This window comes from Anarhichas minor, unplaced genomic scaffold (assembly GCF_050575085.1).
Source record: "Anarhichas minor isolate MPS153535 unplaced genomic scaffold, ASM5057508v1 ptg000114l, whole genome shotgun sequence".
NCBI lineage: Eukaryota > Metazoa > Chordata > Actinopteri > Perciformes > Anarhichadidae > Anarhichas > Anarhichas minor.
In genome coordinates this window covers 1,474,085-1,495,117 of record NW_027466560.1, presented here as the reverse complement: position 1 = coordinate 1,495,117, position 21,033 = coordinate 1,474,085, and the positions used below count along the sequence as shown (strand labels likewise).

The 21,033-nt window shown below is 45.1% G+C and overlaps 2 protein-coding genes across 2 annotated transcripts in view; one reads left to right on the top strand and one right to left on the bottom strand.

The window, feature by feature from the left end:
* Window positions 1–702: 702 nt before the first annotated feature.
* On the top strand, window positions 703–7,664 carry ift27 (intraflagellar transport 27 homolog (Chlamydomonas)). The gene is made up of 7 exons (XM_076082972.1): window positions 703–814; window positions 1,688–1,767; window positions 4,099–4,158; window positions 4,409–4,468; window positions 4,985–5,102; window positions 5,722–5,831; window positions 5,920–7,664. Exons 1-7 carry the CDS (start codon window positions 781–783, stop codon window positions 6,022–6,024), a joined length of 567 nt encoding a protein of 188 aa, XP_075939087.1. The 5' UTR covers window positions 703–780; the 3' UTR covers window positions 6,025–7,664.
* Window positions 7,665–14,544: 6,880 nt separating this feature from the next.
* The window catches only part of cacng2b (calcium channel, voltage-dependent, gamma subunit 2b), a 51,067-nt gene continuing 44,578 nt past the window's right edge, over window positions 14,545–21,033 (bottom strand). Inside the window, exons 3-4 of the mRNA XM_076082973.1 lie at window positions 18,063–18,203; window positions 14,545–15,262 (exon numbers count right to left, since the gene is read on the bottom strand). Coding sequence (XP_075939088.1) covers window positions 14,739–15,262; window positions 18,063–18,203 — 665 coding nt within the window. The 3' untranslated portion in view covers window positions 14,545–14,738. The remainder of the gene's footprint in view (window positions 15,263–18,062; window positions 18,204–21,033) is intronic.

Below are 21,033 nucleotides of genomic sequence, written 5' to 3'. Positions count from 1 at the left end.
CTCTCTCTCTCTCGCTCTCTCTCTCACGTTAACGCGCCTCCAATTGTCACGCCTTTGGAGCACGCGCACGTGTTTATGAGGGGGTGCGCGCTTGTGCTCACAAAGGGTTGCCACATGGAGTCACGCGCTTTAACATTTGACTGAAAGGCTTTTTTTTTTCTTACAAAAACAAGTTGACTCAACCAGAACAGGATATTTTATTGTGTTTTATTGATCGCATAATATTTCAGGACATTGATTTCTATCATAAAACCCGCTGTAACAATATTATTATACATTGCAGTGATGCAATAACGTTACAAACGGCACAAAAACATGTAAATCTTTGATATAATTAGTAATTTGTGACGCTGAAGTACGTAAGCCCGCCCTCTAGTGGCCGCACTGGGCGTTGCTTTCGACTATCGTGAGTATTTATTACCTGAAATTGGTCTTTCAGGTAGTTATTTCTGCCAACCTCAGCACCACACGTGCTGTTCCCGACCAACAAGCCGGATCCATGTACCGGATCAGGGCTCCGGTCGGAGTTAGTTGAATCTTACCACGAGCGGCAGTAACTGTACACATCTTATGGAAAGCTTGCCTGACAGACTTTGTCAGGGAGAAATAAACCCATGAGTGTGCTCTACAATTGTCATCACAACCAGCCAATCAGAGCACAGCTACGCTCTGCGCGTCACTCACTGACCGGACCAATGAAACGCGTCTGTAGCTCGGTTGCTAGAGACGCGTTGTGTGTCTACGTTGAAGAAGAAGAAGAAGAAGAAGAAGAAGAAGAAGATGGTGAAGTTGAGGGCGAGATGTCTGCTCGTCGGTAAGTTTTAGTGAGTTTAGTCCATCTTTCTGCTCCCTAACGGTACAAGGACCTTCATCACCACTTAGTATATATAACAGATATAATATATATATATATATATATAATATACCGTTACCTCAGCTACCAGGACACTATTTCATCACAAACACACCACTTCCGGTATCGTTGGACGTTAGATGTTAGATGTTAGTAACACATGCTGGTCCATCTGGTTGTTACTAACTGAGTTTACTGACTCAAGTACTGCATTTGAGTAGAATTGTGAGGTACTTGTACATTACTTGAGTTCGTTTTTCCATTTTATGCAACTTTCTACTTTTGTTCTCCATCATTTCAGAGTAAATATCGTGTTTATTTCACTCCACGACCTTTATTTGAGACCTGGAATTATGAATTACCGTTCAGATTAGTATTGTGCATAAAACACGTTTGATACGTTTATAAAATGAAACCTTGAAGATGAAACGAGTGTCTCAGTCATACAGCAGTAGTATTCTATAATAATCATATCATATAATGTAATATAGCATCGAGAGCACGACTGCAGAACGAGTCCTTCTACTTCTGATACGGTGGCTGCTGATGACACTTTTATACATTTACTTGTAATGGAGTAGTTTTACATTGTTGCTCTGGTATTTATTATGTTTAAATACATAATCTGAGCTCTGGTGTTTGAACTTTACCGGATTATTTGACGAGTGAAGCGTTTAAACTCTGTTATGATTTTAATGGAAACTCAGAACAGATGAGGAGTTATGAAGCACGACTGAGACAGACGACGATGAAACTCTGTCTTTGTCTCTCTGTGTGTGTGTGTGTGTGTGTGTGTGTGTGTGTGTGTGTGTGTGTGTGTGTGTGTGTGTGTAGGAGATGCTGCAGTGGGGAAGAGTGCTCTCTCCCACATGTTCCACAGTGACGGAACTCTCTTTCAGAAGAATTACAGCATGGTGAGCATTAGAAACAGGAAATAAAATGATGTCATGATCACGTGATGTCATGATCACCTGACTGGACGATATGAGAGCGCATCAAGATAAATAAATAAATAAATAAAACACTCACAATAAGTTACTCTGGATAATCTCCACATGAGTGACTGACAGCTCGCTGTGACGGTGGAGGAGTGAACGTAACAACAAGCTTTAAAGACCTTCACAGGAAACACTCAGAGCCCTTAGCGGTGTGATTGTTTAAATATCCACGCGGTAACATTTGAACTACCTGAAGCGTAAACACGGTGTGTGTCGTGTGAACAGAGGACTTTCTTTACTTCGTCTCTGCAGTCGACTCCGGGAATCACCGAAGTGCAAGAACAGCATAATGTCCCGCTGGATGCTGCTGCAGAGGCCCAGTGGCCCAGTGTGCATTATTTATGCTAATCTGCACGGGGGAGGGGCCTGTGTGTCATTAACCTGATGATGATGTATGGGGGGGGGGGGGGGGGGGTCACGGCTCATTCCGCTGAATGAACGCATGTACAACTAAAATATATATATATATATATATATATATATATATTTATATATATATACGCTCTACTGCAACACGTTCATATGAGGTTTACTACTGAGTCTTCTAGCTGGTTTGGGTCCAGAACAGGTTGGTGGGTGAGTACTGGACATGTGTGTGTGTGTGTGTGTGTGTGTGTGTGTGTGTGTGTGTGTGTGTGTGTGTGCTTGCTGTGCTCTTGCTGTGTCAGCAGTATTGGGGGTTCTGAGGTGACAGGAACATCGATAATTAATACAGCACAGGATTCTGGAAAGCCACCAGAACAGGTACTTAACGAGCGGGCGCACACACACACACACACACACACACACACACACACACACACACACACTGTACAGCCTTATACGTGTGGTGCTGAACGTTGGACGAGTCGAGCACTGAAGTCGATCGCGGTGCACTAGTGCTGCATCTTTTTATTTGTCACGGTGTGATGCTGAACTTTGAGGAAAGCTTTGACACGTCTGTACTGCATGTTATGCAAAATATTAAGAATAAATATATAGAAATGCATGCAATGAAACAACAGAAGAAGACATCAGAGGCCGGTGAGCGTGTGTGGATCAAAGCCAAAGAGTCAAACAGACCATAAAGCAGGGGATGCTTTAGGGGCGGGGCTACAGGGTGACTGACAGGTCTCTAACAGAGACGTATGCAGCGTACATGTTAAGACGAGAGATTAACCCTTTCATTTAATTTGACTCCATTTACTTGAGGACAAACTTCTCTCCAGGACTCTTGTGTCCGTTGTGTCTCAACGTGAACGAGAAGCCGGCGCTGTGAAGATGTTACTGCTCGTGTTCTTCAGCCTTTGACTGTGAAGGGTAGCGGAGGCTGTCGGCCATTCTCCTCACGTCCTCCTTTGAAAATGTCAGACGGGCCGTTAGCAATGTTCTGAGCTTATTCTGTTGCTAATAGGCCCTCATTGGCATTCCAGAGAGAGGCTTCCTATGCATCACCCCAGCTCATTAGAGAGAGAGAGAGAGTGTGTGTGTGAATCAGGTAAATGTGTGTGTGTGTGTGTGTGTGTGTGTGTGTGTGTGTGTGAATCAGGTAAATGTGTGCAGAATGTGTGTTTCACAGAGGCAGTGAGCATGAAAACTGTGTGTGTGTATGTATGTGTGTGTGTGTATGTGTGTGAGTGTGTGTGTGTGTGTGTGTGTGTGTGTGTCGGCCTCCCTCCTTCAAGGTCTCCACTGATCTCTCTCTCGGTGTGAGACGTGATGGTGAGAGTCGGCCCACATCAGTCCGGTCCACTCAGGACTGCATCAGATCTCCAGAGCTTGTGAAGAACCGTATTCATCACATCATCTGTCTTTATATCTGTGTGTGTGTGTGTGTGTGTGTGTGTGTGTGTGTGGACCTCCTCTATTCACCCTGGATTCATTTAACTTGTGTCTCCGACCGCTGCAGCAAAGCTCAGGCAGCTCTTAAACATCTGCCATCCCCCCTTTCCTCGTCTCCTCTTTCCTTCTCCTCTCCTCTCCTTTCCTCGTCTCCTCTCTCCTTCTCCTCTCCCCCCCTTTCCTCGTCTCCTCTTTCCTTCTCCTCTCCCCCCCTTTCCTCGTCTCCTCTCTCCTCGTCTCCTTTCCTCCTCTATAAAAGCCACAGTAGGAATGTTGGAGCAGTTATTTGAAGAAGAATTGAAGAAAACTTTTATAAATCATAAAAAGTTTCCTTTAAAGCTCGTGTGTTGAACATGTGATGTCATTGATTGAGGTCTAATAAACATCATTATAATAATAACAACATGTACTGTGTTTGTTTGACAGACAGCCGGAGTGGAGCTTCTGATGAAATGCGTCCAAATCCCAGAGACCAGCGACAGTGTGGTGAGTCCTCTTCGTCCTCCATTAAAGTTATCACAGGAGGGGGTGGGGGGGGGGGGGGGGGGGGGGGTTATAATCCGTCGCTCGGGGTGGAAGAAGTTTTTTAATGTTGTTAGTTTCTCATCTGTTTTCAGTGAGCAATAAGGCGGCACTGTGAGATGAACATTAATGTCCTTTTCCAGAGAAAATAGGAAATTTAAAACCAAATAATTTGACTAAATCTTCATGTCCCCCCCCCCCCCCCCCCCCACAGGAGCTCTACATCATAGACTCTGCAGGGAAGCAGACATTAGTGGACGCCTGCGAGAAGATGGTGAGACTTCTTCTGTAAACTAGTGAAACTCCCAGAGTCCCACGTCTGTCGTTGGTTTGTGGATGTTTTGAAGCCTCCGGTTCAGTGATTTCGCCGTCGCCATCTTGTTTTTTGCGCAACCAGTGAATGTGAATTTGGACTGAGGAGGAGTGACGCCAATCACAGTGTAGCCCCGCCCCTAAAGCATCCCCTGCTTTATGGTCTGTTTGACTCTAAATGGACCATAATGTACTAAATGAACATCATGCTGTATTGAAGAAGACTTGAAACTAGAGATTGAGACCATAAACTCATGTTTACAATGTTTACTGAGGTAATAAATCAAGAGAGAAGTAGAGTCATTTTCTCATAGACTGCTATACAACCAGAGGAGTCGCCCCCTGGTGGACACTAGAGAGAATGCAGCTTTAAGACACTTCCGTATCGACTTCTCTCTTCAGAACCGGCGGTTGTCTCCTGGAAACTCCCCATCCCCACATAAAGTATAAACTGCTGCCCCCCCCCCCCTGTCCACAGTGGGGTGAGCCGTCGTTGCTGTTCCTGGTTTTCGACCTCACCAGTGAGCCGTCTTTTGCCAACTGCAGCCACTGGATGGAGAGAGTTCGAGCCCACTGCGGAGATCTCCAGCTCCCAGGTAAACAGCCTGAAACTCACACAAACATGAACTCAGACCTTGAAGGAATCATACGGAGATTCTTTGGTGTTTTCATTATTTTATACCTTTGAGGGTTTCATTCGTCTCCTGTCGATATCGTCTTTATTCACGTGTCAGCGTTGTCATGAACTGACAATTTTACGATATATTCTTTAGATCTTGTCTCCTCTCCTCCCTTCCTTCACTTCTTTCCTCTTCTTTCCTCTCCCCTACTCTCCTCTCCTCTTCTATTCTATCCTCTCCTCTCCTCTTTCCTTCTCGTCTCCTCTCCTCCCCTTCTCTCCTCTCCTCTTCTATTCTATCCTCTCCTCTCCTCTTTCCTTCTCGTCTCCTCTCCTCCCCTTCTCTCCTCTCCTCTTCTATTCTATCCTCTCCTCTCCTCTTTCCTTCTCGTCTCCTCTCCTCCCCTTCTCTCCTCTCATCTTCTCTTCTATCCTCTCCTCTCCTCTCCTCCCTTCCTTCACTTCTTTCCTCATCTTTCCTCTCCTCTCCCCTCCTCTATCCTCCTCTCCTCTCTTGGTGGTTTTTAACTCGGATGAAGGGTGTGAAGTCCTCAGTGCCTCCATGTCTCTCTTCTTTGTGTATTTCGTTGTCTCAGGCGTCCTGGTGGGCAACAAGTCGGACCTGTCTGCTAGACGTGAGGTGGAGGCGTCCGTGGCCCAGGAATGGGCCCAGAGCCAGGGGCTGGAGTACCACGAGACGTCGGCCGTGAGTGTCTTTTTCCTTCTGTTGTATGAAGTTCACTTAAAGACGATGTCGTAAGTGTGTTTACGTACGAGTCACCGTCTCTCTCCAGAAGGAGATGGAGAACTGTGAGGCGCCGCTCCTCGGGTTAGCCCGGACCTTCCACGCTCTCTACCAAGAGCACAGAGACACCATCCAGACCCTGGGTCCAGGCTAGACCCTCTCTCTCCAGACTCACGCACACACACAGAGACACACACACAGAGACACACACACACACAGACACACACACACACACACACTCACGCACACACACAGAGACACACACACACACGCACACACACACACACACACACACGCACACACACAGAGACACACACACACACACACACACACGCACACACACACACACACACAGAGACACACACTCACACACACACACAGACACACACACACACACACTCACACACACAGACACACACACACACACTCACACACACAGACACACACACACACAGACACTCACACACACAAACACACTCACACACACAAACACACACACACACTCACACAGACACACACACACACACACACAGACACACACACACACAGACACTCACACACACACACACACACAGACACTCACACACACACTCACACACACACACACTCACACACACACTCACACAGACACACACACACACACTCACACACACACACACTCACACACACACACACACAGACACTCACACACACACACACACAGACACTCACACACACACACACACAGACACTCACACACACACACACAGACACTCACACACACACACAGACACTCACACACACACACACACTCACACACACACACACTCACACACACACACACACACACAGACACTCACACACACACACTCACACACACACACACACTCACACACTCACACACACAGACACTCACACACACACACTCACACACACACACACACTCACACACTCACACACACACACACACTCACACACTCACACACACAGACACTCACACACTCACACACACTCACACACTCACACACACACACACACTGCTCTGATGTATTTTGAACATGAATAAAGTCGTGTTCCATGACTGTTGTCTCTTTATCTGCTCGTTCTCTGCGTAGATGTCTGTTCCTGATTTCTTGCTCTCACCTCTTTATTTCTTGCCTCCTCGTCTTGTTTTTAATGTTTTCTTCGAATCTCAGTGTCGCTCTGTTCGTGTCCTCATCCCTTTCTCTCTTCCTTTATCACTTGTTTTCTCTCTCTCTCTCTCTCTCTCTCTCTCGTTGTGTTGCCTCACCAGCTTTCAGCTCTCTCCTTGTTTCTCCTCTCCTTGCCTCCCCCCTTTCCTCTTCTCTCCTCTACCTCTTTCTTCCTCTCTCTCACTCTCGTCTCCTCTCGTCTCCTCACCTTCTCTTCTCTCCTCCCATTTCCTTCATGTCTCTCCTCTTCTTTCCTCTCCCCTCCTTCTCGTTTCCTATCCTCTCCTCTTATCTCCTCTTCTCTCCTTTCCTTTCCTCTCCTCTCAGCCCTCTCATGTCTTTTCAGCCGTGTCCCCTCTGTGGCGCTATCAACCATTAATCACTGATCTAACCAGCGGTCTCCCATCCAAACCAGGTCAAAGTCGCGTCCTCTCAGACCAGCTGCCTCTGTTTAAATGAGGACGCACTGGTTTCCTTTTCATCTCATTGTTCTCTGTCCTCTTCAGGACGAGCAGCAGTCACTGAGTTTGATTTTCTGTCACTTCTCTTTACCAGCTTGATGTTTGTTGAGAAATGTAGAACCACAGTTTATATTCACAAATAAAGAAGTTCCGATACCATTTTTTCCTTCTCTATTTCCTGATTATTTCCTGATTCCTGAACTTGCGTATCGGCCGATAACGTCGCCATCTTGGATAACGTCATCATGTTGTTTTATGCAACCAGTGAACAGGAAGTGATCATATCTGGACTGAGGAGGAGTGACGTAGAGACGCCGTATACGTCTCTGGTAGAGACCTGTCAATCACTGTGTAGCCCCGCCCTAAAGCATCCCCTGCTTTATGGTCTGTTTGACTCTAAATGGACCATAATGTACTAAATGAACATCATGCTGTATTGAAGAAGACTTGAAACTAGAGATTGAGACCATAAACTCATGTTTACAATGTTTACTGAGGTAATAAATCAAGAGAGAAGTAGAGTCATTTTCTCATAGACTTCTATACAACCAGAGGAGTCGCCCCCTGGTGGACACTAGAGAGAATGCAGCTTTAACACTCTGAATAGAGCTTGAATGCATCATTATGTAACTCAATGCGATCCCCCCCCCCGCTTTTTTCCCCGTTATTTGGCCGAGCGGTACTCGGCTGCTAACCGCTAACAGCTAACGTTAGCTAGCTCTCTTCCTGCAGATTTCAACACAGGTTTGTTGATCACAATGCTGCATGATCAGAATCACAGCAGCCAGGATCGTTCTCCTTGTTGTTGTGTCTGGTTTGTTTTCTCACTGCCTGTCACATTCAGGTGCATCACCGTGCAGAACATACATCCTGTTACCTTTGTTTGTACGCACCGATGTGCATATACATGTGTGTAATATGTGTAGCAGCCGCAGTCCTGGAGCTCTGAACACACTTTGCCATCCTGCAAAAATCACTCTCAGCACTTCCAACAGTTCTGTTCCTTTCAAACGGAACATCACGTCTCGGGAATGTCCCTTAATAACTTCTCAGGGTAGCGTGTGTGTGTGTGTGTGTGTGTGCTGCTGCTTATTGCTTTGGGAGAGACTTCTTCATACTTCCACAGATATTGAAAAGGTCGGTCAGCAGTCATCGAGACGTTGAGGCTTCATACACCTCCAGTGTCACACGCACTCTCAATTAGTATTCAAAGCAGGTTCTGCTCCGTTGGCGCAGACCTTGTAAATTACAGCACGAGCAACTGCTGTTCAGCCTTTCAGCCACAAGAGAGGGCAGAAGTGGCCTGATGAGGTCAACGCTGTGATGTTTCTGACCGTTAGGAACCGGTCTGCTGATGAGATTAGGTGACTAAACTCTTCATGTCTGTCTGCTTTGGCAACGGCGGTGCATGTTCATGCTGAGGACGGTAGCTCCCATGAATTTCACCACATTTTATTTGTTTGTTCATCACTAACGACATGTGACAGAATACTTTCACTAATGTGTGAAAAGGAAGCGTGAGGATTAAGAGCAGCAGACTTTGAGACGATCACCAAACAACCAGACAGACCTGCCGGACCAAACGCCACCAAACTGCTCCAGAGAGGAGAGACCTGATGGATGCTAAGCTAACCCAGCTAGGACCTGAGGCTACTCCGCTACCCAGCATGCTCCTGGCTGTCTGATGGTCACAGAACAATAAGATGGATGAAAGCAGCGGGAGGTCGGTGACTGTTGAGGCCACATCTTCACAGAGACCTGGATCCATGGTGGTCCAGGATCAAGCTTTCATTTTCTCATAGACTTCTATACAACCAGAGGAGTCGCCCCCTGATGGTCACTAGAGAGAATGCAGCTTTAACACATGAAGCTTTGACAACGGATGCTTGATTTTCTCTTTTAAATCACATAATATTTCACGTAGCTTTGCAGCCCGTGACACTCTTAACGAACATTAACGACTGCAGTTGTCCCCGTTCATCTCTGCTCGTCATGTCAGGTCTGCTTTGTGTTTTTTTTATCTCACTGCAGTGCTGCTCACACAAACAAACACAGCGCTTTGTATTCATGACACATCGAGAGCACAGGGCACAGAGTTCCAGCTCATAACTTACACATATACATACTACACATATACATATACTCTCGCTCCTGTTCCTCCTCCTCACACACTGTTTTCTTCTTCTGCAGATCAGCTCTTTAGTGCGTCTGGTGACTTTCTCTCTCTTATTTCGCCTTTTCCCATGATCCTTTGCAATTTACATATCCTTAACGCTACCAACAAATTATACCATGATTGTAAATTATGCTAACTCATATTAATGGAGTAATTTGATTGAATTGACCTCAACCCCGGTCTCTCTCTCTCTCTCTCTCTCTCTCTCTCTCTCTCTCTCTCTCTCTCTCTCTCTCTCTGTGTGTGTGTGTGTGTGTGTGTGTGTGTGTGTGTGTTGTTCCATAGCCCCTAACTGTCCGTGACCTAAAAAGCGTGCTAATTGCAGGTGAGGGAGGACGCAGCAGCTGTTCCTCCAGATCTGCTTCCCTCCTGTCTGAACTGCAGCGTGACAAAAAAATTCTGCCACAGCGCCTCCGAGCTCACCCGCATAACGAGAAAAGATGTTTCACATTTCATGTCACCTGTCGGACATTCGTTGACTTGTTATAGTGTTAACTCTGCCAATGTTGTTGCCATAAAGCAGGGCTCCAGAGAGCAGGTGTGTCCTTTAAAATAGCTTTAATTCAAAATGAATACTCGTCGTTTTTTGGTCAAGAAAAATGCTGCAGTGCCCAATTTACTGAAAGAGCCAGACCTGTCAACGTAATACCTAAACATGAGGATTGCAGAGTGAAGTCAAAGCTTCATGTGTTAAAGCTGCATTCTCTCTAATGTCCACCAGGGGGCGACTCCTCTGGTTGTATAGAAGTCTATGAGAAAATGACTCTACTTCTCTCTTGATTTATTACCTCAGTAAACATTGTAAACATGAGTTTATGGTCTCAATCTCTAGTTTCAAGTCTTCTTCAATTCAGCATGATGTTCATTTAGTACATTATGGTCCATTTAGAGTCAAACAGACCATAAAGCAGGGGATGCTTTAGGGCGGGGCTACATGGTGATTGACAGGTCTCTACCAGAGACGTATACGGCGTCTCTACGTCACTCCTCCTCAGTCCAGATATGGTCAGTTCCTGTTTACTGGTTGCAAAAAAACAACAACAGTAACGGCCAAATCGCCGAACTCAAGGCTTCAAAACATCAGTCCACAAATCAGTGGGTGACGTCACGACGACTTCGTCCACTTCTTCTTTACAGTCTGTGGAATTGCACTTAAAACAGACCTTTTTCACACGGTAGGACTGCAGCTATTAAAGCTTTCACGTGTTTTCTTCACCTACACTCCTTTGCAATGCAGAGCAGGGATGTAAAGCTCCTGATTTACAATCACTTCCATCAACGTGTGTGGGAACTGACAAAACATAGGTAATGCTTGAAATGTATTGCAGCACCAAAATGTGTGGGGAACATTGTTGCGTGCGCTTAAATAATGTGCTGATGCGCTGAAATGAAAAGAAAGTGCGACCAATGTTAAAAAGTTCCAGCAGGTACTGATATGAGCTTCTCAAAAGCAATAAATGATAATCGTAAACAGCAGCCCGACATGTTTACTAAATCACTGGTTTGGAACCATTTGTTTCAAAATGTGTGCACTTTACAGTTCAACATTTTGGGACATAAGGACTTTCTGGTGGATAGATCGCTGATAGAGGGCCTTTCTGTTTGCAGCCACTTAGCTTAGCTTAGCTTAGCTTAGCACAACGACTTCGTCCAAAAGGTAATAAAATCTGCAGCTCAACAGCACATGAAAGCTCACTAATCAAATTATTTCCCCAACACATTTTTACTTTTGTCACTCAGTTTTATTGTTCCTACTTTTATCATTTTACTAGTTTTCCTTATTGTGGTTGTTTCATATTTAAGGAAGGGGGGGGGGGGGGGGGGGGGCAGTTGTGGCTCTGATTGGCCATTTTATCAATATCAACACTTTATTTGTAGACGTAATATGCATTACATGTTTTGTAATTACTTAATTGAATCCTTTATGCCAATGAAGCCACATTTAATTGAGTTGTTAGTGTTGGTGTTCAATAACGAATCATTTAAATGTAAATTTATTTAGGCTTCTTATAGCGGCTTTTAAAAATGCATCGTTTTACAAAATCATTACAATTCAGTGTTAAAGTCTATGATTATTCCGGCTATCGATCAGCTATATATAACTGTTTATAATAGCAGCTTGAATATAGTGGACGGTCAATTCAGACTTTATGTTCACAGAGTTCACACACTAATAAAATCATGATGTACCTCCACACCAGAGGGGGGCGCTGTGGTGCTGCTTGATTCAGGCTCCTCCACTCCCTTTTTCTTTCTCCTCACCTCCCTCCCTCCCTCGCTCGCCTCTCTTCAGTGATCACAGCAGTGCTGCAGAGAGACATGCCAGCCACTTTGATCACCGCACCAGGGGAGGAGAGAGAGCGAGAGAGAGAGAGAGAGGGAGGGAGGGAGAGATGGCACGTATAGAGATCATGCAGCAGGACATCGAGGCTGATGTTGATTATGACATTTCTTCTGCAGCCGGCGAATGGAGAGCTAACGGGAAGATAGAGGGGGAGTCAGCACATGAAAAGTGAAAAAGTAGAGAGAGACAAAAGGACAGAGTGTACTCTACCCACAGTGTGTGTAACATCATTAATAATCCCCACCAACATGTTGCGGTACGCGCTGTTTGCACCCCGAGGAAGTCTCGGCTGTGCTGCAACGTGCTGCTGCATGTTTCTACCCCCGTTAACTCGACGAGATCGAGCTACTTGAATGTTCTCTGTGAGAAAATGTTGAGCAGCGTGAGATCGGAAAGCCCAGTCACTGCGTTTCATGCAACGACGTTATTCCTCTGAAACGTGGACGTGTTACGGTTCAACGTATCTTCGTACGACGGTTCGTATATATGACGTAAAGTCATCCCTCATTTTACAACGAAAGTCCAGCAACACGTGTCAATTTCTGCTCGTTACATGAATCAAGTGTTTTGACTGTTGATACAACTGAACTTAACATATTTAAGTTGAGGAAACTAAACCACTTAGGTTCAGGCAACACAACTATTGGTTAGGTTTTGGGATAGATGGTGGTTTTAGTTTAAATAACTCCCGAAGTGCTGTTTCGCAAGTTGCGTGATAAAAACATCAACTTCTGGTTTCACATGAAGAACTAAACCCAGCCACCTCCGGGCTTTATTTACACTTCCTGCTTCAAGATCCCGTGAATAACATCTGGAATAATTTCGTGGGATATTTTTGAATGAAAGCGCAATTATTTATCGGCGGTACAGCTACACGTGCTGGACGAGAGCAGCCTGTACGGTTCCGCTGAAATCACAAAATGAATCTTGTTCTGAAGTATAAACACGAGAAATGTTTCTCTTTCTTGCTAAAATGCCTAAAATCCTAAATGTCCGCTGGTCAAAGTGACTCCGTAAACCAAACACGATACAACAAGCACTCTTTCTGTTCCCTACGGGGTGGTTCAATTTTTATTCGTCATCAGGACTTGATGCATCCAAGTTCAGAATCATTCAGTTTTGGCACCTTGAAAGACATTACGCTGTTTTTTTTTTTCTGTTTTTTTCTTTTTGTTGGAATTCTCATTTACAACAACACAACGCGAAACCAAAGAACAAGAAAAATGAGACAAAGAAAGAGACTAAGGCTGTGTGAGAGTTCAAAGGAACCGAGAAAAGAAATGAAAAGCCAAGAATAAAAAAAGCCTTGATACCTTCTCCAAAGCTCGTTCTTTTTGTTTAAAGTGTAATGAAGCCCCACCCCCAAATTACCCACTCAAACAAAAGAAAAGAAAAACTAAAATAGACACAGTACTTGTAACATTAATTTCTACTTTGTCACCTCCAACTGCCCTTACATGGTATCATTGTTCAATTGTTCAAAACATAAGTTCCTTAAAAGCAGATCGGATGATTTTGATTAGCATGCATGTAAATTCTTAATTGTTTGGAGTCACTATAGCTTCACCTCGCCGGTAGCCATGTTCTCCTCACGCACTGCTTTGTGTCTTTGGCAGCAGCGGCGTCTCATTGTCCACATGTTCTTCTTCAAGTTTGCTGAGAGATCCTCCATTACCCAGAGTTCCCTCTTCATGGAGCAAAAAACAAAACAACAAAAAAAAAACAGTGAGGTCAACCTCTCGCCTCGGGTCGACCCTGAACGAGGATTCGCTGCCAGGGCTTTGGCGGAAGGCCAAAAGATTTGTTTCCGTTGTAAAAGAATGCGTCTAATGCGTCTAATGCTAACCGACATCAGTTCATCACGTAAGAGGAGCGAAGAATCCTCCACGATCATTCAGGCTCACTTGTCTCTGTTTTTTCTCTTGTTGATATTTTTGCGCCAGGGAAGTCTAGTCATGATTTATTAACATATATATTCATATATTTATATATAATCAATACATATATAAACTTTTTTTTCCTGTTTTGTTTTTTCTTTCTTTTTTTTGCGGCCTGAATTGCTCCCTGCTAACATCCCTCACCACAACGGTTCACAGTATTAATGCGAATAAAGAATGAAATCAAGAAGATACAGCAACTAAAGAGAGGAGTGGGGGTTTTAAGGGAGGTCAGTGTGTGTGTGTGTGTGTGTGTGTGTGTGTGTGTGTGTGTGTTGGGGGGCTTGTGGGATGGCGGTGTGAGGGCGGGATCATAGGCGGGGCCGATGGGGGACAACCACGCCCCCTTTTCATCAGACTGAGGAAGAGTAAAAAATATGAAGTTCACTTGTTATCGGGCAGTCTGGCTCGGCCCACCGCTAGTGTTTCACAGCCGACCACCGGCCACCCAGCTCCTCCGTCCCCGTCCTCCCCCTCAAGTCTTTACAAACAGGTTCAGAACTCGTTAAACAATGGTAGATGGGAAAATCATGCACGTTTCTTTTTTATGCATTTTTGTTTCCTATTTTTTTTTTAAACAGAAACTCAGGGATCATCTGAGAGGCTGTGTAGCGCTCAGAGCTTCCCTTCTTAGCCCTCACTCCATCTATCCATTTTAAGCCCTCTTCCTACTTCCGTCTCCTTGTGTCCGTCTTTTGCCGCCTCCCCCTCCCCCACCCCCACTCCCCAAAAACATTCCCTCTGGTTCTGTTATGTGTCTGAGGTCCCTCTCTCAGTTTCATACAGGTGTGGTGCGTCGGTTGGCGGCGTTGCCGCCGTCTTTCAGGTCCTTCTGGATGCAGTTGTGGACCTGCAGGAAGTTGTGGTCCCTCTCCATGGAGTTATAGGTGGCTGTCGGCGTGCCCGTCTGGCCCTTGGGCAGCGTGTACATGGACAGCTCGGTGGAGGGCAGCGCCCCGAAGGCCTTCAGTCCCACCGGCGACGCCTCGCGAGAGTGCGAGGGATCCGTGGAGCGGGACGAGGAGCGTGAGCGGCGTCGATAGCGGTACCGGTAGCTGGGGATGCGCGTGATGGCCGCACCTTGGAGGTAGTCGGCGGCCCGTGCCCCCACGCGCAGCTCCCGGTGGCGGTCGATGAACATGTGCACGGCCAGCACGCCCACCATTTCGGCCATGATGAAGGAGAGGGCGCCGAAGTAGAAGGACCAGCCGTAGGAGTAGCTGTTCTTCTTGGAGTCGCTCTTGGAAGGGTCCCCGGCGTTGGCTGATATGTACACAATGATTCCGATGATGTTGCTGAGGCCTGGGACAAGGAAAGAGGGAAGGAGATGAGATCAGGGCTAAAACACAGCCAAAGTGTTACTCAAGTAGGCCCACACACTACACAACCGAAGTCATCACAGTTATTATTAACGTATAATTGCGAATGGTATGATCATAATCGTGGGTGGATTATGAGGCAATGCCCCCCCCCCCCACCTCTCCTACATAGGAACAAGACACACAGACCTTTGTAGTCGTTTCTTTGTGGTAATGTTGTGTGTCTATGGGTTTTATTTGTGTGATTGAAATTGCTTTTCCCCTTTCTGTAGTCGTTTTGTCTCTTTGTAGTTATTTACCATCTCTCTGTAGTTGCATTACGTCTCTTTAGAATTGATTTGTTTCTCTTTGTAGTCATTTTGTGATTCTTTGTAGTCGTTTTCCGTCTCTTTGTAGTCGTTTTGTGTCTCTTTGTAGTCGTTTTGTGTCTATTTGTAATTGTTTTGGTCTTCTTGCACTTATTTTTTGCCTTTTTTGTCTCTTTGTAGTTGTTGTTTTCATGTCTTTGTTGCTGTTTCTTTGGGATCATCTTGAGTCTCTTCCTGGTTGGTACGTGTCTCTTTGATCGATGCCAGGAGTGCGCCGGACACTTTCGGCCTTTGGGTCTGTGCCCAGTACACTCGTACAGTAATCCATCAATGACCATAGCATTACTTGCTATCATTAACTTGACATTTTTGAGTTCCAGACTTGCAACTTTACAGTCAAAGTTTCTAAAATTGTTCTCCACCAAGTCAAGCAGCCAAACAGCTTCCAGACTGAGAAGATGAAGACAGCTGATGAATGAAATGCTCAAATAAACAAGTAACTTATTGCATCTGTGTCAGCAGCAGGACTGTTGAAGGAATCAGCTGTAGTTGAGGGAGAAAAGCAGGATTTTAACTGTACTGTTGATGACCAGACGTTCCTCTCTCACACTGTTGTCCCCATAGCTCTCTCTCCCTCTTCTCTTGTATTATATTTCAAACCCACTGCCGATCTTTTCTCATCAGCCTCACTTTTTCCTCTGTTCCCCCCCCCCCCCCTATTTTGATCATCTGTCATTCTTGTCAAACATCATCACTCTGTCTGTGTGCAGCCAGAAATAAACACACGGACAGACGGACAAAAAGGACAAACTATGCAGATAAACAGTGACAACGATGCCGTGTAAAGAGACAGAGAAGCAGACGGAGGTGTGAGGACTGTGAGGGCCTGATTGAGATGGATCAGAGCAGAAGAGTATCAGGGACACCTTATTTTTAGAGTGTAATCCCAGTGGCCTCCTCTTAGCCTAGCAACAGGGCGAGAGAGACAGACACAGACAGAGAAACAGAGAGAACCGCATCTCTCACTTCTGACTTGGAGGGGAACTAGTTATCTAGTGCAGTACAGTAGGCCGTGGCCTAGAACCAGAGTACAAACACACGTACACACAAAACGGCTCAGGCAAAATGGCAACCTGCGCTATCTTTGTCTCCTTAGCTTCGTCCTGAGGCGACTGCTGTGTGCTGCACGCACGTCCAACACGACGCAACACGTCACCTGCTGGTCAGCGAGTGCCGTCGTGATCGTGTGCATTCAGCCGTCTCTTATGTGCAGATATCTTTCTCTGGGGACGGATTTGTTTGTCCTGAACTACAGCTTTATTTATTCCTGTATTCTGACCAGGCGGCAACCGCCAATTCTGAAAAGTGAAGCCGTCTTAAAGTGTCTTAAAGCTGCATTCTCTCTAGTGTCCACCAGGGGGCGACTCCTCTGGTTGTATAGAAGTCTATGAGAAAATGACTACTTCTCTCTTGATTTATTACCTCAGTAAACATTGTAAACATGAGTTTATGGTCTCAATCTCTAGTTTCAAGTCTTCTTCAATACAGCATGATGTTCATTTAGTACATTATGGTCCATTTAGAGTCAAACAGACCATAAAGCAGGGGATGCTTTAGGGCGGGGCTACACGGTGATTGACAGGTCTCTACCAGAGACGTATACGGCGTCTCTACGTCACTCCTCCTCAGTCCAGACATGGTCACTTCCTGTTCACTGGTTGCAAGAATCCAAGATGGCGACGGCCAAATCGCCAAACTCAAGGCTTCAAAGCTACAGTCCACAAACCGATGGGTAATGTCACGATGTCCTCTTCTTATATACAGTCTATGATTATGATGGTTGCTCTTAATGATGAACCAACATATAATTATCACAAGAATCTGAAGCTCCCTTTAGCTCAGTTTTTGGAGGTAAGGCCCGGAACCTTTCTGTCCTGTTCCACTCTTTTAATGGTGCTTTGGGACATCGTTTTTAGTAAATAGTCTGTACTGTACACTGCCTGCTCAGCACCAACGTAAACACAGTGGAGCATTTAGCGGCTGAAGAGATATATTTAGCTCAGGAGCAGGTGGACACACAACAGCTAAAAGTGTAAATATTGGACTTAAGCTCAAATGGCGGCTTTAACTTTAGCCCTATCAATGATGTAAGGTGATATATTTAATGTGATGTCAAATTGACCCAAAAATCAATGCTTGCAAGTTTAAGGATCTTTGTTTTGTCATCTGTGCAGTTCTGTATCCGTTTCCATCGATTTATTTAAAGTACATCAAAAATACTTCTACGTCTTTTCTCCATAATCCTCTCTGCTCTTCCATCTACCTTTTTCCATATTACTCCCTCCCTCATCTTCTTCCTCCCCCCCCCCCTCACACTTTCACCTCGACACTTCCTGCTCATTCTGCACAATCCCTCTCCCACTCTCTCCTTCCCTCCCCCCTTCCTCGCCTCCTTCCTCTGCTTTTCCTTCGTACCTGCGGAGACGAAGAGGATGCCGGAGCTGAGGATGATGTTGTGGCGTGACTTGTAGAACTCGCTGGCGGCGATGCACAGCCCCCCCATGAAGAGCAGGATCACACTCATGATGGGGAAGATACTGGAGGCTCGGACAGCGCCTGGACACACACACACACACACACACACACACACACACACACACACACACATCAAGGCAAAAATAATTGTCATTGTCATAATTATCTCCACTGGACACGTGCTATAGATATTAATGTTATTGATTAACAAATGATAGATGATGTGCATACTTATTAAACCATGTGACTTCTATCAAAGGCCGATAAACTACGTCACTCGCTCGGACCAAATAAAAACATTGTCGACGTTCAGCGTATCAGTGGTTTGCAGAAACACTATTTTTCGAGAGAATGTGGTGTATTTCTGTAGTTTTGGCCATTGTTCATATTGTATATAATAACAATATACTGAGAAACATCACCGAAAAAAAAGAAACAACAAATATACACAGTCAGCTGGTCAGATTTATTACATGTAACCAAACTTATAGAGATGATGACCAAAACAATACAATACACCGCAAAACAGTTGTGCTTGTCCTTATTGTCACCACTAAAGATAGAGTTATTGTTACATATAGTATGGATGACCAAATGATGGAGGATATGCGTGACAGACCTTTAAGTTATTAGTAATATATCGCTCCCAGTCAATTGGATAAAATGACGTTTTAAAAAGAGTATATTCTGCATTTTATTACACGGCACCACGACTACTTCCCCCAATATTTCCTCGTAAAAAAACGTCCTGTTCTCTTTCCTTCCTCTCAAAGATCTCTCCTCCGTTGTGCAGTGTGTCCACCTCTCCATCGCTCGCCTCCATCTCTCCGTCTGTCTCCTCCTTCCCCCCCCTATCCGTCCGTCCATCAGCTGTCTGTCTGCTCGCCCTCTGCGCGGCCGGTGTGCCGATGGGCCCTCGGGGTGGTCACGATGCCGCCGTGGTCACGGAGCTCGATCTGGTTTCTGAGGCGAACCAACGACACATTCCTGAACTTTTCATGCCGATACACTTTTCCTGCATGATTCTGCTTCCGTTGTTGAAGATATATCAGATTCTTCCTTTTTTCCCGTCTTTAGTTCTCGTTCTTTACAATAAGTAAGTTCAAATAAATTATTAAAGCTCATGTTTTTAAATGATATCTGTTGGTGTGTGTGCAGAGGACCACTAAATGCTCTGCTGTTGTTGCCGTTAACTGCTTTATTTTTAAGCGGAATCAGCAGCATTTTAAATGCAACATTAAGTGGGTGCTAATTAATGCAGTAGGTTGCAGAATCTAACCACAACATAGCTTAAAGGATGATTCAATGTTGTCATAGTGTGTTTCTGCAAAAACCCCAAAATATGCTGAAAGTTGATGTTTCTGAACATATGAGCCTCGTGTCTCGCTTGCAGAAACAGAGGATGCCTCATGGTTAACGTGGGTTCAGGCAACAAAAGTACTCGGTTAAGGTTAGAAAAAAGTGAAAATTGTGTTTGTGTTCAAATAATAATGTAACGCAACAACGTAGCATAACTAGCATAAATAAATAACAACCAACAAAACAGTGTCAGTTAAGACTTTAGCTTTTAATGAAGAGCGATACAAAAAAAGGCAACTTCGGTGGGAAACTAAAATTGACTAAATACAAAAAGATAGAGGGATAAAAGTGTAAAGAAGAGAAGAAAGCAGAAGACAAGAAGGTAGAAGACTGCAGGCCTCCACTTCTCTGTGAAGCTGCTTTGCCTCGAGCATTCTCTCTCTCTCTCTCTCCCTCCCTCTCTCTCCCCCTCTCTCTCTCTCCCTCTCTCTCTCTCATTCCTCTGCACTTGTGCTTTTTTCAAGCAGACGCCAGAGAGTTTAAAAGGAAGCATTTTTAACCCAATGCGCTGGCCTCCAGGCGCACCCCGCCAACCGAGCGCATCGCAGCTCAGAGACAAAGAGACGGAGAGTGGGGTGAGTTGGAAGTGAGCGAGCGTCAGCAGTCGCAGCGTGCGGAGACATCTGTGAATGTGTTTTTTTTTTTTTTTTCGTCTTCGACGAGGATGCTCGGGGCCGCTGCGGGGATTGAACCTCTGACTTCATGGTTGTGGGATTTTCTCCGTTAGCTTCAGGCTTCACATTCTAGCGTAGTGAAACATTTGTCTTTGCAGGCTGTTATTTAGCCTTCAGTATAAACCGAGCACAACTATAGTCCTTTATCTAAAAGTCCTGATTGGCTCATCGCGCAAGGAAGTACTGCATTTTTAGGTCTGTGTTATTGTAAAAAATATGGATAATATTTAAATCCCGACGTGCATTTTGGGCTTCGGCCACTAGGGGGTTCAGTGAGCACATCCTGGCCACCGTACCTCAATTTTTTGTGCTACAAGCGCCAATAGATGCACGTGATGATCGCTGCCTGATGAACTTCACAGTTCATTTTATTACAATTATTTTCAGAAGGATGAAGATTTATGAACTGGTGGGATGTCTCTGCCACTGTATGTGCCAAATCCATTAACAGTGTGTGTATGTGTGTGTGTGTGTGTGTGTTTCTCAATCAATGAGAGTGGTCGCTGATAAACCACTTCAGTAAATTACCCACCTTTACCCCAAAACTATTATTACCATATCCCCGGTCAGCACAAGCACACCCTTGTAGTTTCAGTAACGCAGCTGAGGACATGGAGGACGATGGAGAAATTTTGAAAGCAATAAGCGATTTGTAATATTGTTGTAATGTTTCCCCCGTCGAACCACGCAGAGCTGGAGGATTATTGCTTTACTGACGCTACTTTAAAGAGAGTTAGCTCGCGAGAATTTCTATCACTGAAACATACTGAAACAGGAGGGAGTCTTGATGATGATGATGAGTGATTTTCCAACAATATTGGCCTCACAATTAATCATAAATATCACTCGTCATCGGCTGTGTGACATGTCATTACACA

Excerpts from the sequence above, each read along its gene's own strand:
- ift27 (XM_076082972.1), top strand. The coding sequence starts at position 781 with ATGGTGAAGTTGAGGGCGAGATGTCTGCTCGTCG. Across the intron at positions 1,768-4,098 it reads TTCAGAAGAATTACAGCATG|ACAGCCGGAGTGGAGCTTCT; the intron begins GTGAGCATTAGA and ends TTTGTTTGACAG. Across the intron at positions 4,469-4,984 it reads TGGACGCCTGCGAGAAGATG|TGGGGTGAGCCGTCGTTGCT; the intron begins GTGAGACTTCTT and ends CCCTGTCCACAG.